This window comes from Octodon degus, unplaced genomic scaffold (assembly GCF_000260255.1).
Source record: "Octodon degus isolate 3935 unplaced genomic scaffold, OctDeg1.0 scaffold00005, whole genome shotgun sequence".
Classification (NCBI taxonomy): domain Eukaryota; kingdom Metazoa; phylum Chordata; class Mammalia; order Rodentia; family Octodontidae; genus Octodon; species Octodon degus.
The window spans coordinates 28,045,963-28,060,587 of record NW_004524581.1 but is presented as its reverse complement, the minus strand read 5'-3'; the positions used below and the strand labels follow the sequence as shown (position 1 = coordinate 28,060,587).

Sequence of the window (14,625 nt, the reverse complement as noted above, 5' to 3'; positions counted from 1 at the left end):
AATAGGATCTCAAGTCCGCATCTTGTACAGCAATTAACCACTAAGAAGAATATATGCAGTGTGTTATTTGTTAAATCTGTACTTCCGATTTGATTTGAAACTGTCTCATTGCTATCTGTTCATTAATACAATTTTGAAAAAAAAAAAGAGTAAGATAAGAATCATTAGTGGTTTTTGTGATGGGATTCATCCGCTCCCTTCCTAACCTTTGGGAAGCCCAGATCCACACCTCCCTGGAAGGCTTGAGAAGATCCCTGAGGTGTCTAGTTATGCATAGTCTATGACTGAAGAAAGGTAGGATCTTTCTAAAGTAACCAGGCAGAGGAAAGAGTAGTCCCTCGCTATTCTGTGGTTCAACCTTCTCTGGCTCACTGTTTCTCGGGCTTCCAAAAAATATTATTTTTTAAAAAATATTAATTTATTTATTGCAGACTTTTCGCTATATTGTGGGATTTTGCAGTACTGTGCAGTCTACATATGTTGTTAAAATTACCTAGGTTTACTAGTTTTGAAAATGGTTAAGAACATTGGAAATGTTCTTAAAAGTGTGGGAAAGGTTTATAAGAGCACAGGAAGGGATTACAAAGCCTTAAAATACATATAAATACTAAAATAAATGCAACATCGCAACTTCACTAATTTTCACTTGTCGCGGGAGTGTCTGGAAGGTGACCCCCATGAGAAGCAAGGGGCCGCTGCGTCTCCGTCACTCTGCAATGCAGGCTTGCCCTGCAGTCTGTATTGGTTTTTTTTAAAGCGCTCGTTCTCGGTGGTGAAGGAAAGTCAAAGGCATCTTACGAATAATGCAGAAGACAAGGGTAATGGATAGAGAAGGCCTCCCAGCTCTTGGGAAATCAAACTCTGCTGCTGCGAGAAGTCACTTTCTCCCTCTGCAGCACAGAGCTCACAGTGACACGAAAGCAATCTGTCCTCCAAGAGCCGGCCTGCTAACTTAGTAAAAAGCACTGAAAGCTGAGTCACGCCGTCTCTTAGGAATAACAGTCAACATGCAAGCTAGTTCAAAACTAAACAAACTATACAATACGCTAGCTCTCTTAAAAGCCAAACCAAACAACTCTTTTACTGCGGACCTGATTACACTCCTGTCAGTCAACCTCTCGTCCACTTCCAGATCAATTTTCCTGAAGCACTGCTCTGTTGATGCTGCGTCCCTGCCCATAAACACTCGATGGCTCCCTATTGCCAACTAAATTAAATCCCAACTCCCCTCACTGGCTTTCCTGGCCCTGTATAATTCTGGTTTTCCCCAACTCTCCAGTTTTATGAAATAGGGTCACAAATGTGACAAAATATCAGGGACTGGGGGTTTCAAAACAACAGATATTTATATCACACGGTCTGACAGTTGAGAAGTGCAAGGTCCAGAAGTCCGCAGCAGACTGAGTGCCTGGTGGATGGCCACCTGCGGGTCACAGATGGTTCCTCAGGCTCGTCCTCCTCACTAGGGGAAGGGACCGTGAGCTCCACAACCCCCTTGGATTTCGACAAACCCAGGCTGGTTCCCACAGCCTGGCCACACCCCACCCCAGTCATTTTTTCTGGGCGGTTCCATTTCAAGACAGAGTAATCTCCTTTCATCTCTCCTTCCAGGGTCAACCCCAAGGCCACTTTCTTTTTGAAGGCCATGTAGCTCGCCAGAGAATAGTGCATTAAATTATATGTAAAGAGCAGACACCATAAGAAAGAGATGGGATCGGATTTATCATGTGCCAAAAAGTCCCTGGATTCATAGCTTCGCTAGCAGAGGTATACTTTTCAAGCTTTGTTTGATTTTACTTTGTTATCTCTCCAGCCTCTAAGACTAAATACTTTGTTTCTTAGCTCTCTTAAAACACTTAGGTTTTTCTGCTATTTAACAAATTACCTTTAACACCACTATTAACTCTTTTATAGCAATGTCTGGTTTATCCTCCTGTCTCCATCCCTAACGTGGTGGGTTTACACGGTATGTGCTCAATAAATACCTACGCAGCTGAACTGAAGTGAGTATGCCACTCATCATCTTAGATAGGAAAGCAATACATACGGGACACATGAAATATGAGATACAAGTATGTCCTGTTCAGTCTTAAAAATCAGGATGCTCCCTTGTTGAAGGATTTTTTTAAGCAATCTCAACACTAGTCCTTCTTTTTTCTTACTTTTGGCAAGTGGCACTTCTAAGCACAAGCAACGATGAATAAATCATATGTAACTAAAATATCACAGTTTAGCACAGACCAGAATCTTAATCTTGGTAGTCTGGAGGACAGCAATGAGAGACTCATTATCCACTAAGGAACCTGGGTGTCAAAACACGACATGACAGAGAAAACTAATGGACACCAGGAAAAAAAAAAAGGCATGAGACAAACAGGACTTTCACCAGGACACAGATCCTCTCATGGGGTACAGAAATGCGGTGGGGTACATCAGAGATCACGTCGGAGGCAATGCCCTCCATACATCCAGATTCCAGACACTTTACCTTTAATGAGAGCCTGAAACTCCTTGTGCTTAACTGTCCCTCTCTGAAGATCAATCTTCAAGGTCATGAGGAGCACAAAGAGGAATTTGTGGTTTTCGTACAAGCCCCTGACGGAGTAGGTAAAAACTTCGTATGTCAGGTACTCAATGATGTTGGTAATTCTCTTCTGAGGTAGTGGGGACTTTTCAGATCTGTAATATATTTTAAAAATTCAAGAAGTAGAAAAAGAAAATTTTTGCAAGAAATAGAAACAAGGCCTGCCAGATATCTCAGCGGACTAAAGTGCCTGCTTAGGCAGACGCAGGGACTAGGGTTTGATCACTGGAGTGTCATGCTGGCCCCGCCCTCAGGACTGGGCGTGGTGGTGCGCGCCTGTAATCCCAGCACTTGGGAGGCTAAAAACAGGAGTATCACTACGAGTCTGATCTGGGTAGTGAGACCCTGCAGACCCTGTACTAAATACAAAAAAAAAAAAAAAAAAAAAAAGAAAAGAAACAAAAATAGTAAGTGGCAGCTTCCGAGTCCTCAGGTGCGGGCAGCAGGGTCCCACCTGGCCATGGACTGGTCGAAGAGCTTCAGGAACTGCGCCAGCGATGTCTGGTACATGATGTTGACCATGCTCATCTCTGTGATGAGGAAGTAGAGGATGCTCCCGCGCGTGGCTGCGGGCCTGTACTCCTCTTGAGCCATGTTGATCTTGATCTCAGTTTCTGCAGCCACGTGGAGCTTTTCACTCACCTCGGCTGCGGTCTGCTTGGTAGTTCGGAGGACACCAATGAGAGACTCGTCATCCACTAAGGAACCTGGGTGTCAGAACAGGACATGACAGGCGTGAAGTGGGACTGTGGCAAAACCAGACGTGTTCCTTCTGAAATGACACTCTTAGCTTTCACCTTGACTTCTCCATTGTGGACAGAGTACTAGGAGAGGAGAATTTTTTTTTAAAAAATGTATTTTAGCACAGGCTCTACAGGGGCTCATTACACAGATCAGATTTGTAGTGATCCTCCTGTTTTCAGCCTCCCAAGTGCTGGGATTACAGGCATGTGCTACCATGCCCAGTCTCAGCATGCCCTGGGGGTGGGGCCTACATGGCACGCTGGGGGATTGAACCCCAGTCGCTGTGCCTGCCTACGCAAGCACTTTAGTCCAGTGAGCTATCTGGACAGCCCTAGGAGAAAAATCTTAAGACCTCAAATGTTTCTGGTCTGCCTACTACCTATTGCCAAATCTAAATATTCCTGCAGAGGGCCTATCTTCCACATTGCCTGGCAAAAAAACAAAGGCCTATTTGTTCCTCAGATGTCTGAAGCCTATGACCATATCTCCAGTGGCATTAGCTATTCCTATGAAACACACTTTCACCCACATATCGTCTTGGCGGTTCTCCCAAAGTGTCCCCAGCTGGGCACTGAGATACACTCCTATGTTCTCTGGGAGGTTGAGGCAGGAGGATCTCAAGTGTGAGCCCATCCTGGGTAATTTGGTGACAACTTAGCAAAGCTGTCTCTTTTTTTTTTTTTTTTTTTTTTTTAAAGGCTGGAGATGTAGTCCAGTGAGAATCCTCAATACAATAAAAAACAAAACAAAACAACTGTCCCTAGCTTGCCCATCCCACCTGTCTTGGGATAGACTTGGAATTCAGCCAAGTATCACACCCAAAGCTGGAAAACTGGCCACTGGGGGGACCCTCTTCCTCCCACCACCTGAGCAGTGGAATCCTGGCTGCAGAGACGCCTGGCTCCTCTATATCTCTAAGGAGAGTCTATTGGGGAACAGTGGAAGCTGTGTTCCCAGGAAGACTCTCAATTTGCTTTAGTTCCCCCCTTTAAAAAAAATAGAAACAACACATGTCTATGAGAATAAATTCAATGTTTAAGGTATGGAAAGACACCCTGGACGTGCTGCATTGGTGGTCACCATATCACCACCAGCAGCACTCTGTTGTCCTGGGGCGGCCGAGGGGAGCGTTACTCTGAGGCACACAGTCTGACCAACAAGGAAGCCCAACCTGTGCTGGCCCCACAGCACAGGGGTTGCGTTCAGCTCTTCACGGGACAAACAGATCTCAGCTCTCCTTGCAACACTTAGACTGCATAAAAGTCACTGGGCTAAGGCGACTTCACCAGCAAAAGCCATGCCAGTAAGACAGATACAGACTTTTCACTGAGCGCATTCTAAGGCTATAGTGTTGGGGGGTGAAGGGTCTGTTTGTTTTTCATCTAGGCATTAAAGCAACACTAGGAAGAAGTCATTTTTATTAAGCAGCTAATAGACGGTGGGCTTTAGGGCGCTTAATTCACCTACTACAGAGCAGGATGATGTTTACTGATCTGCCTTTCTTTGGGCACAAGTTTCCTGTACCGTAATATAGAGAAAGGGCATCCTCATGGCAGGGAGAAGAGACCGGCTCTTGACTTCTAGGAGGGAAGTCCAGTCACACCAAGATGAGCCGGGCCCTGAGTGGCCAAGCTCCTCCGACATGAATGACATTGTCACTGCCTACTGGAGCAGCTGCACTTAAACGTTGAATGAAAGAGTGTCTAAAACAAACAAAGCGATACGCCAACAGCAACCGGCCTGGATCGCGCACCTTAATTTCCTTCAGGCAAGCTAATTAGCCTATCATGAGTCGGCTGGCTCTACCGGGAAGCCCTTATTTTTCTCAGGAGAGACCAATTATATCAAGAAAACGGTGTCATTCTCAGATGCTCAGCCTCTAGCTGCTAATTCAAAAATCAGATTCTCTACAGTCCTTCCTTAATGTCTACAAAGAAAGCCCCTTGCTTGTGCTTGCACTGATAACGTGACTCTCCTAATGTCTATAATCATGAGGGTACCAAAGACGGTACAAAAAAAAAAAAAAAAAAAAAACACCTTACTCAGAATCAGTCATTTGCTTGCTGCTTAATAATACAATACCTTTTGTAGCACTTAATTTAAAGAGCAGGTTATCTTCTAGTTCTTTCATCTTCCGCTTATTAAAAGTAACATCCTCCAAAAGCTTCACTCTTTCAGACTCTAACTCCTGTCATTAAGAAACCAAAACAACATGTTCTTAGAACTGTAATTACCAGTGATTACGGTGAATTTAACTCCCTAGTGTTTGTTATCAATTTAAAAGGTTTAATTTAAAGTGCCTTTCAAATGGTAAAAGAAATTGCTATGATTATTGAAACCTATCTGCATTCTAATTTCTCTGAATAGTTTTAAAAACTACCCTACTGGGGTTAAGATTCCATTCCTAGCATGGTGGCACAATGCTTGTAATCCCAGCATTTGGGAGGCTGAGGCAGGAGGATCGCTGTGAGATCAAAGCCAGCCTGAACTACATAGCAAGATCCTGTCTCAAAAAGACACACACACACACACACACACACACACACACACACACACACAAAGTATTTTGGCTTCATGGTGCCCTGGGATGAACAGAACACCCTGCAAAAATTTTACCCAATTACAGCAAGCCTCCTTGCCACCTGTGCTTGTTAATAGAGTGTCCCCTTCTTTTGGCCCTGTTCCCACCCTGCCTTGGTGGGAAATATGAACTTTCTCTGCGGTAGGAAGTAGTGGAATCAAGGCGGCATTAATGCCAAGAAACCACAGGGCAGCGCGGGCCCAGGTGCACTCTCGGCATAGGGCCTGCCCAGTGAGACCCTGGCGCGGCGCGGTTACTGACAGACATTCACTTTCCACTCTGGGTACGTCTCCTACCAAGAGGGTTAGGTGTGGGGGCTTTGGGAAGGCTTTTTCTCCCCCTGCATACATGTACTTAGAAACTATACTTGGAAAGCTATTTCAGACTTTGAAAAGTTTGTCACACTAGTGCAAAGAACTCTCATTTACCTAGAGTCACTCAATAACTTTTTAATTTTTCTGTCTTTTTGGGAAAAGGGTCTCATTATGCAGTTCAGGCAGGCCTTGAACTCACTTTGTAGCCCAGGCTGGCCTCAAACATGGAGCGATCATCCTGCCGCAGCCTCCCAAGTGCTGGGATTACAGGCGGGAGCCAGCATGCCTGGCCACTGAATAACTATGCTTTATCATTATCTTTAAAAATTATACTTGTTATAATTCTTTCTGCTGAATCACTTGTTAATGTCATGACACTTTATGCCGAAACACTGCAGCAAAAATTCTTAGAACCAGGACTTTCTCTTGTATAATCACAGCTCACATTCTAATCCAGAAAATTGAATGTTGATGCAATACTCTTACCGAACACACAGCCTAAATTCAAATGATCTCAGTAACATTCTTTATAGCAGGGGTTTTTGTTTTTTGGTCTCATTTCAGAATCAGCCACTGCACTTAGGTTAGATTAAAAGGCATTTTAGGAGCTATTTCTTTGAGAACATTTCTTGAAGAACTGCTTCAAAAAATCCAGCCTTTTCAGAAGTCTTTCTAAGCCAGTTAATCAAAAGCCACAGCACAGCACTGGCCTGCACGCCTGCTACGGCCATGTCACAGTCAGTCTAGATAGTGTTTTCCTCCTGTTTGTGCATCTAGCAGGCAAGAACCTGTCCTATTTCTTTTTTATATGCTGGACAGCACTTAGGGCTATGCGCTAAATTCAGTTGAATTCCTTTATTTTACATCTGAAGGAGCTCGGCACCCAGAGTATGAATCACAGCAGCCCACCGCAAGGCACGCCGCTAGCTACCTAGAGACCAAGCCCAAAACCCGGGGCCTCCAGTTCCGAGACTGAAGTTACCACCATCTTCACAGGGGTGCAGAATTTTCGAGGGTGACGAAGCCCACGTTTGCATCTGCAGGAGACGGGCTGATCCATCACTGTCATTACAGTGATGGCCCCTGCGTGGCAGTACAGGAACGCACAGACAAAGCGAAATCACGTTACCTCCCCTTTCAGTGTGAAAGGGAACCAGTGAAACTCTGGGGACGTTTTCTACAGTGTGATCTAGAAAGCTGACCTAGGCGTCCTGGCAGGGTACAAGCTCATTATAGGATAACACCCTGCTTCTCTGCGATCTCCATTCAGTCCACCGCAAACACAGGGGTGAGACGTCAGGACTGTGAGGCAGCATAGGTCAAGCTGCTCTCCTACTGCACAGTAAGCGTGCAGCTTGAGCTCCCTGTGAGCTGACCATCCCAGTGCCTCCGGAAGAGGACGCTATGGTCTGAGTTCAGCAGGTGCAGGGTGCTGTGGGGACCTCCAGACAGTGCAGCTGTGTGGGGAAGCCAGACCAGTGCAAAATCATCTCCAAATAGACCGGTGGCGGCAGTTAGACACAGGGAAGACCCGTTTTCAACAACTGACACCACGTAGTGAATTGTGAGGCAGGGGCACTCGGCCTGCTGCAGAGGAGACAGATGCCTCCCACCCACTGCACCATCCCACGGTGCAGGGAGCCACGATCACACAACGCTCGCGGCTGGGTCTGCGCCCTTTCTGCTCATCCAGATCACTGCCTTTCACAGGCAAGCGCCCAAGGTGAGCCACCGCTGCTGACCAGGTAGGACCGCAGGAGATGGGCCAGCCGCGCTCTCGAGAAAGCCAGAACGCCTCAGCCCTTTCTGGATGGCTCTGACCTGGGTTTATCCCAGCCTCTTGCCCTTCCTCCTCTGCCTACAATCCTTCTCTCACTTGCCTATTTTATGCCTCTCTGCTCCTGTTATTTCTAACTTTGCGCTTTTCTTGTATGTGGAATGCTAAAATTAATTAAACTGAACCAAATATAAACATTCTTTATTTTATGCAAATGTATTTTACATATGCAAACATAATCACTTTATGCAAATACAGTATGTGCATAAAGTTGAATGTTTCTGAAAACTACCTTAAAGATGAGTTTAATCTTGTATCTGTCTCCTAAAAATTCCCAATCCTAAATTGTTCTTTGCCTCATTAGAACCCTCAGTGATACTTTATTTCCTCGCTTTCATGCAAATTTCAATTAATTTAAATAAAGGTATGGGTCTGTGTGGCATTAGATTATTAAGCTGTACTAGGTGAAACTACTACAGTGGTAACCACTATCAAGGGCTCCTTTTGCTCTAGAGTCACTGAGTCACTGAAGTTTTTAGGTGTCAAGACTATAAACATGTAAGTCAATATATGGAAAGGATTGAAAATTGAAATAAAAGATTCTCCCTCTCCCTATCCCTGTCCCTGTCCCTCTCCCTGTCCCTGCCCCTCTCCCTTTCCTTTTTCTCCCTGCTCCCTCCCATTCCCACTCTCCCTCCCTTCCCCCTCTTTTTCCCTTTCCCTCCCTTTCCCCTTCCCCCTCCTTCTCCCTCTTTCCATTCTCTTTCCTTCCATGGAATTAGAGAAGTAAGTTACATGATTTCTTAACCAAAATTGCTACTACTTTATGCTAACATGGGCAAATACCATTTGCTTAACTTTTCTCTTATGCTTAGCTAGTTAGCCATTTCTCAATATGTATTAGATTTTTATCCTAATTTATTCTCCGTAGACATTCTTTACCTTCAGAAAGGATTACCTGCTTTTCTGTTAGAATTACCCTCCTGAGTAACTGATTCTCCAGTCCTTTCATTGTAACAGTGAAATCAATGACTGATGTTTTAGCGTTGATCTCTGGGGTAAAGGCAGGGTTCGGTAACTTTGTAGTGATGTAAAGCTTAAATGTATCCATGACGTCACATTCTTTATCCCCGACTTTCACCTATATAAATCCAAATGTGAAATTAGAAACAGCTTAAAGGCCAGAATAAAGGACTTAGGTGCAATTTAGAAAAGAATTTACCAAAGGTCAGAGCTATGAAACTTGAATGAACTGGGAAGAAAGGTTGTGAAATCTTAATCGGTGACCTTAAATAATAAAGCCTGTTCATTTAAAAATAATTTAGATTTGTGGACTTGTCTAAAAAGATGTTCTTAGCCATGATACCAAGGAACCCAATGCAAAATTCATTCAGATCAAATGGTGAATAAAGGGAAACTCACATGCATTTAAGATTTGACCTTAAATTCTGGGTATTTACCCCGCTCATCAACCGTTCACAGCACAGGAGGTGCTGTCCCCGCAGCCACCAGCTGAGGAAATTCTGTCCTAGAGGGAACTCTGCTGGGTTTATAGGAAGCACTGCTTTTCTTTGGAACCTGCAGTCATATCTGATGCATATTTGCTCGGCTTGTGTCTAGATGCCCCCAGAGCCTCAGGTAGTCAAGGCGGGGCTTTGGGAGGCAGCTCCATCACCCACCAGAAGCCATAATCACCCGAGTCCACGGGAATTTATAGCTGACTGGCTGCTGGGGGTGGGACCCCGGACCCCGAGGCTTCCTCCCTCCCTGCACCTCCCTTCACTTGCTGCTCTGCTCCCTGTCCCCGTGCCCTGGAGCCAGTTGACCACAGACAAACTGTGAGCCGCAAGGAACCTTTCGTCCTTTCAGTTGTGAGCATCCCAGCAAGCAGGGTTGTAACTCAGAAGCATTTGACAGCACACTTAATGTAATTTTCAAAGAAAAAAAAATGCTAATTTCTTTCCCCAGAAAAATAACACTTATTTTAAGCAGCACTACTTGCTGTATATGGGAAAAAAATGGTTTTTGAGATCTCAAACTCAGGTCAAAATCACAGCATTTTAAAGTGGTTTGGATTTCTAATTAATCCTAATCCTGTGCGATGGGAAGTATTACTAAAGCCACTACCTCATCCTCAGGCACTGCACATAGGATTAACATCTTTTAAAAGACCTTCAGGAAAGGAGATTCTATAAACTACTTTGACACATTAAATAAGCCAGATACAGAAATATAACTGCTGTATGATCTCATTTAGAGGTGGAATTAACATTGGGCTCTTAGAAGCAGAGAATCCATAGTAGTTACCTGGGGCTGGAGGTGGAAAGGGGGAGGGTTGGTCAAACAATACAGACTTTCATTTGTAATCCCCTATCATTGAGGTCTGGATATCAAAGGGACAGCATAGGTGGCAGTGGATATAGTAATTAACCGATTATGGTTATCACTATGTAATGTATAGGTATAACAAAAATCATATATATATATATATATATATAATCTTTGTCAATTAGGTGTTGTTCTTTTTAAATGCAGTTCAAAATTGTGGATGAGTCCACAGAAGCCAAACAGATCACTAAATTATTTCCTTAACTTCTTTATCTGGAAAAGAGAAAAATAGGAGAATGAAGCTAATTCTTCAGAACAGCTGCCGAGTATAATGGGTGCTACTGTGGTCGACCTGAGAAGTTTAGAAGTTGAACAGAGTGTCTCAGCTGGGAGCCCGGGACCTCACTTTGGAAACATCCTCATCCTGTGCAAGAGGAGGGCGGAAGGCAGTGTGAGTGCTACCCTGCCCTGGCGCGGGCAGCCTGCCCACGATGTAAGGCCGGAGGAGAGGCTCGCTCTTGCCGGCCGTGCTGTCTCCTGCCTCCTTGGAGCCAGCTGACGACAGGCTGAAACTGCCACAAACCATGAGCTTAATAAACCTTTCCGTGATTATTTTATCTTAGCAACAAGTGAAAAGTAACCAAGACAATGACTTTTATTCCTTCTTCCCCATAAACTCTTACAGGCTTAAGTACCTACCAAGTATCCCATAAACTCTTGCTAAATGAATTTTAAACACATGATAAGTAAAAGAATTCACATTATAAAAAAAAATCTTTCTAAATAAAGCTATCTTTGTTTACTTAGAAAACATTCATCTTTGCTTATTCACTGATACTCAGAAATTGAATTAAGTTGGCCAAAGTGAAAAAACTCAATCAGAGATGCTATCATGTATCAAGAAATAAAACTAAAGCAGCCTAAAGGTAGAGAAAGACAGCAATTAAAAACAAAAAGTCTTATGTGGAAAACAATTCTTGTGAGCATCAACAGTTGGGAACAGTATTCTGCAGCCTCCAGCAAAATCAATGAGTTTAGGTTGGAATTTAATAAAGAGAGGAATGAACAAATCAATGTATACAGACTTTATTAAATTGCTATTTTCTTGCTGGGTGCAGGAGCACATGCCTGTCCTCTCAGCTACCTGGGAGGCTGAGGCAGGAGGACCACAAATTCAAGGTCAGCCTAGGTCATCTCAGTGAGATAGTCACAAAACAAAACAAAACAAAACAAAACAAAACAAAACAAAACAAAGGGCTGGAGATGGAGCTCCGCTGTAAAGCGCTTGCTTACCAGGTGTGAGATCCTGGGTTCAGATCTCAGCGCTGAAAAGAAAAGTAGATGCATGTGTGCATGTGTAAGTGTGTAAACCAGCTTTCAACTGCTGTGACAAAATACCTGATATACATAACTTAAAAGAGGAAGGACTTTGTGTGGTGGTAGTTACAGTTGGTAGGTGGCCTGCAATGAGGTGGATATGGCTTGGAGAAGGGGGTGGCAGTGTGAGGCTGCTAGCCTCATGGCTTTACTGCAACACTGGGGCTGTGACCCACAGTGATGCAGGATGAAACTGGGCAGAGGAGGGAGGGTGCAAGCAAATTTGCTTAAAAGATATAAAGGCAGGAAAGTAAAAGACATAAATACAAAAAATGCAAAAGACATGAAGGTAAGATAGTAGAGCCCCTGCTAGCTGGGACCGGTGCTGAGCAGGGTGCCAAGGAAGGCTTTCAGGGGCTTGGCAGGGAGCGTGGGCCATTGTAGGAGCAACAGAATCTCCACCTTACAGGAGGCTGCACACCCCTTAGGGCCCACCGTGCAGAGTGCATGCCAGGAGCCTGCCTGAACGTGCTCTCAGGCACAGGGATCTGTTGGTAATACTGCAACATTCTACTCAGGAGACGCAGCAGCAGCAGGAGGGAGAAAGACAAGAAGACAAAAGCTGGGCTAGGTGGTGGCTAGTCTGCCTGATGGGCAAGACTACACGCACAACAACAAAACAATCCTTTATTTATACTTTTGCAAAGTTTGTAACATATGACACAAGGTTGCCTAGCGACTAATAGCTGGCCTCAACCAGACAGGATGTTTCTCTCAAGACTGAGGTAGTTCGTTTGCTTTAGGCACTGAGGTCCTGTCCCACCTACACACATTTGATCACTTTCTTAGCTCCCTGCGGTTCCCAACACTGGGGAGGTCATGGACAGCTGAAGGACACCAGCAAGATGTTTTTGTAAAATCCTTGGAAGGTCATGACTCAGCAGACGCCACTTGGGGCTTCCCCAGTGCTCCTTGGGGTCACTGTCCTCACTGCCTCATAGAATCCTATCTCCTGTGTCACCGACTTCTGTTACCATGGCAGCCAGGAAGGAATAACAGAGAATATCAGAGAGCCTGAGGTTGGTAGGAGTAACAGCGACAAGGTCCCACAGCCATGATCCCTTCTGCTCAACTGGGCCCCAACTCCTCTGCCCATCACCTCCCAAGATGCCATCAAATTATAGCCTAATCAATGGATCAATGCACCGATCAAGTTTGAGCCTCATGCCCACTTTGAAAGCCCATCAGCTGGCAACTGAGCATTAAATGAAAAGAGCCTTTAGGGGGACATTTTAGGTAACCGTAACCAAACGCATGCATACACACACACACACACACACACACACACACACACACACACACACAGAGTTACGAACACAAACATGTTAGTATGTATTTTTTTCTGGTGAAGAAGTCCAAGTTTTCTTATTAAAAAAATATGTGTAAGGTTGCAAAACAAACTGTCTCATAGAATCATTATTATTAAGACTAGCCAATGTGTTTCCTCTCAATAAGTTACTTCGTTTCAACTAAATGGCTATTTTTACCAAGATATTGTTCTCTCCTATATATTTTAGATATCATTTTTTTGAAAAGGTACTGAAATATCACACAGTGCCCATTACTATGTAAAATTTTAGTGTTTTGATGTATGAGTTAAGAAATAAATTTAATAATTTTTAAAAATCTCATTTAGCAATTGTGAAGTGTACAAAACGTCAAACCCCATAAGTACATAAAATGATTATTTTTCTTTTTGGTGGAACTGGGAATTGAACTCAGACCCTTGCGCTTGCCAGGCAAGTGTTTATTCTACTGAGCTATCTCCCCGGCCCCATAAAATGATTATTTATCAAAAGCTGCTTGCAGTTGCTACCAAATGCTCCTACTTGAAAGAAACTGCTCTCACTGCTACACCCTAAAAGATAAGTAGATGTCACCATTGTTCTTTGCTTCTTTTCCTCCTCTTTCCTAAAATTCACCTTGAAAGTGGTGCCAGACTTAATGAAATTCTTCTCCAAGACGTTGTCCAGCGCTGGATCCAGCTCCTCCCGGATGTCCTCGATGAGCATGGGTCGGCCCAAGGACAAGCTGTCCTCCAAGTGCGTGCGGAAGTACTTGTGGTTGAGGGATGTCACCTGGAGAGAAGGAGTTGGGTGAGCTGAGAGTGGGACAAAGGAGGAGCTCATTCCTCTGTAGACACCAAGGACTTGTTGGAGGGGTGGCCAGGAATTTTAAGGGAAGGTTAGGATACCTTATAAAAATAAAAGCAACGAACAAAAATTAACTTTCAAAATCTGGTGCTCATGGGCTTGCTCAAGCCCCAGATGTGCAACAAGGTCTCTGGGAAGAGAAGAACCCAGTGACTTTCCTCAGATGGGACACCAGAGCTCTGCTCCTGACAGGTGGAAGAGCCGCACTCAAGGGTTAATCTTTTGAAATGTACACAGCAATCAGCACTCAGGGAAAGCAAAGAAACATGCATACTTATGGTATTCATTTATCTTCTCAGAACCCTCCTGAAATGCAAGAGTGATTTTTTAAAAAGTAACAACAGCAGGAATGATATATTGACAAACTGAGCATCCATCCAGGTATTCTGTCCCTTAGTGACACAGGGAAGAATATGATACTTTCCGTAAAGTCAGCCTAACAGACTATAAATTTCTTTCATCGATCTTCACATTGGTTTTGGAAATGAGAACACAGAATGCCTGGCAGGATCACTCATTTTTAAATCAATATTTGTTATTAGTTAAAACAGCCACTCTAGACTGGTTGGTCATGGCATGAGCCATCTGGCTTTGTGCCCTCACTTCTACCAGCCTTGTCGCTGCCTATGGGATTCCCAAATGTTAACCCTATCTCCTTATGGTCAGTCCTCTGAATACAACTGTAGCCTATAAGCTATTGTAGGTGTGTACCTGAAGGTAAAAGAAAGAGCCGCTAGATCAGTGAATGATTAGGAGAGCAGAAAAAA

General features: G+C 44.1%; 1 protein-coding gene across 1 annotated transcript in view; it reads right to left on the bottom strand.

The window, feature by feature from the left end:
- Dnah8 (dynein axonemal heavy chain 8) overlaps window positions 1-14,625 on the bottom strand; it is a 313,541-nt gene that overhangs the window by 94,104 nt on the left and 204,812 nt on the right. The window contains exons 74-78 of the mRNA XM_004624185.2: window positions 13,628-13,783; window positions 8,959-9,141; window positions 5,411-5,516; window positions 3,039-3,291; window positions 2,489-2,679 (exon numbers count right to left, since the gene is read on the bottom strand). Of these exons, the coding sequence (XP_004624242.1) occupies window positions 2,489-2,679; window positions 3,039-3,291; window positions 5,411-5,516; window positions 8,959-9,141; window positions 13,628-13,783 (889 nt within the window). The remainder of the gene's footprint in view (window positions 1-2,488; window positions 2,680-3,038; window positions 3,292-5,410; window positions 5,517-8,958; window positions 9,142-13,627; window positions 13,784-14,625) is intronic.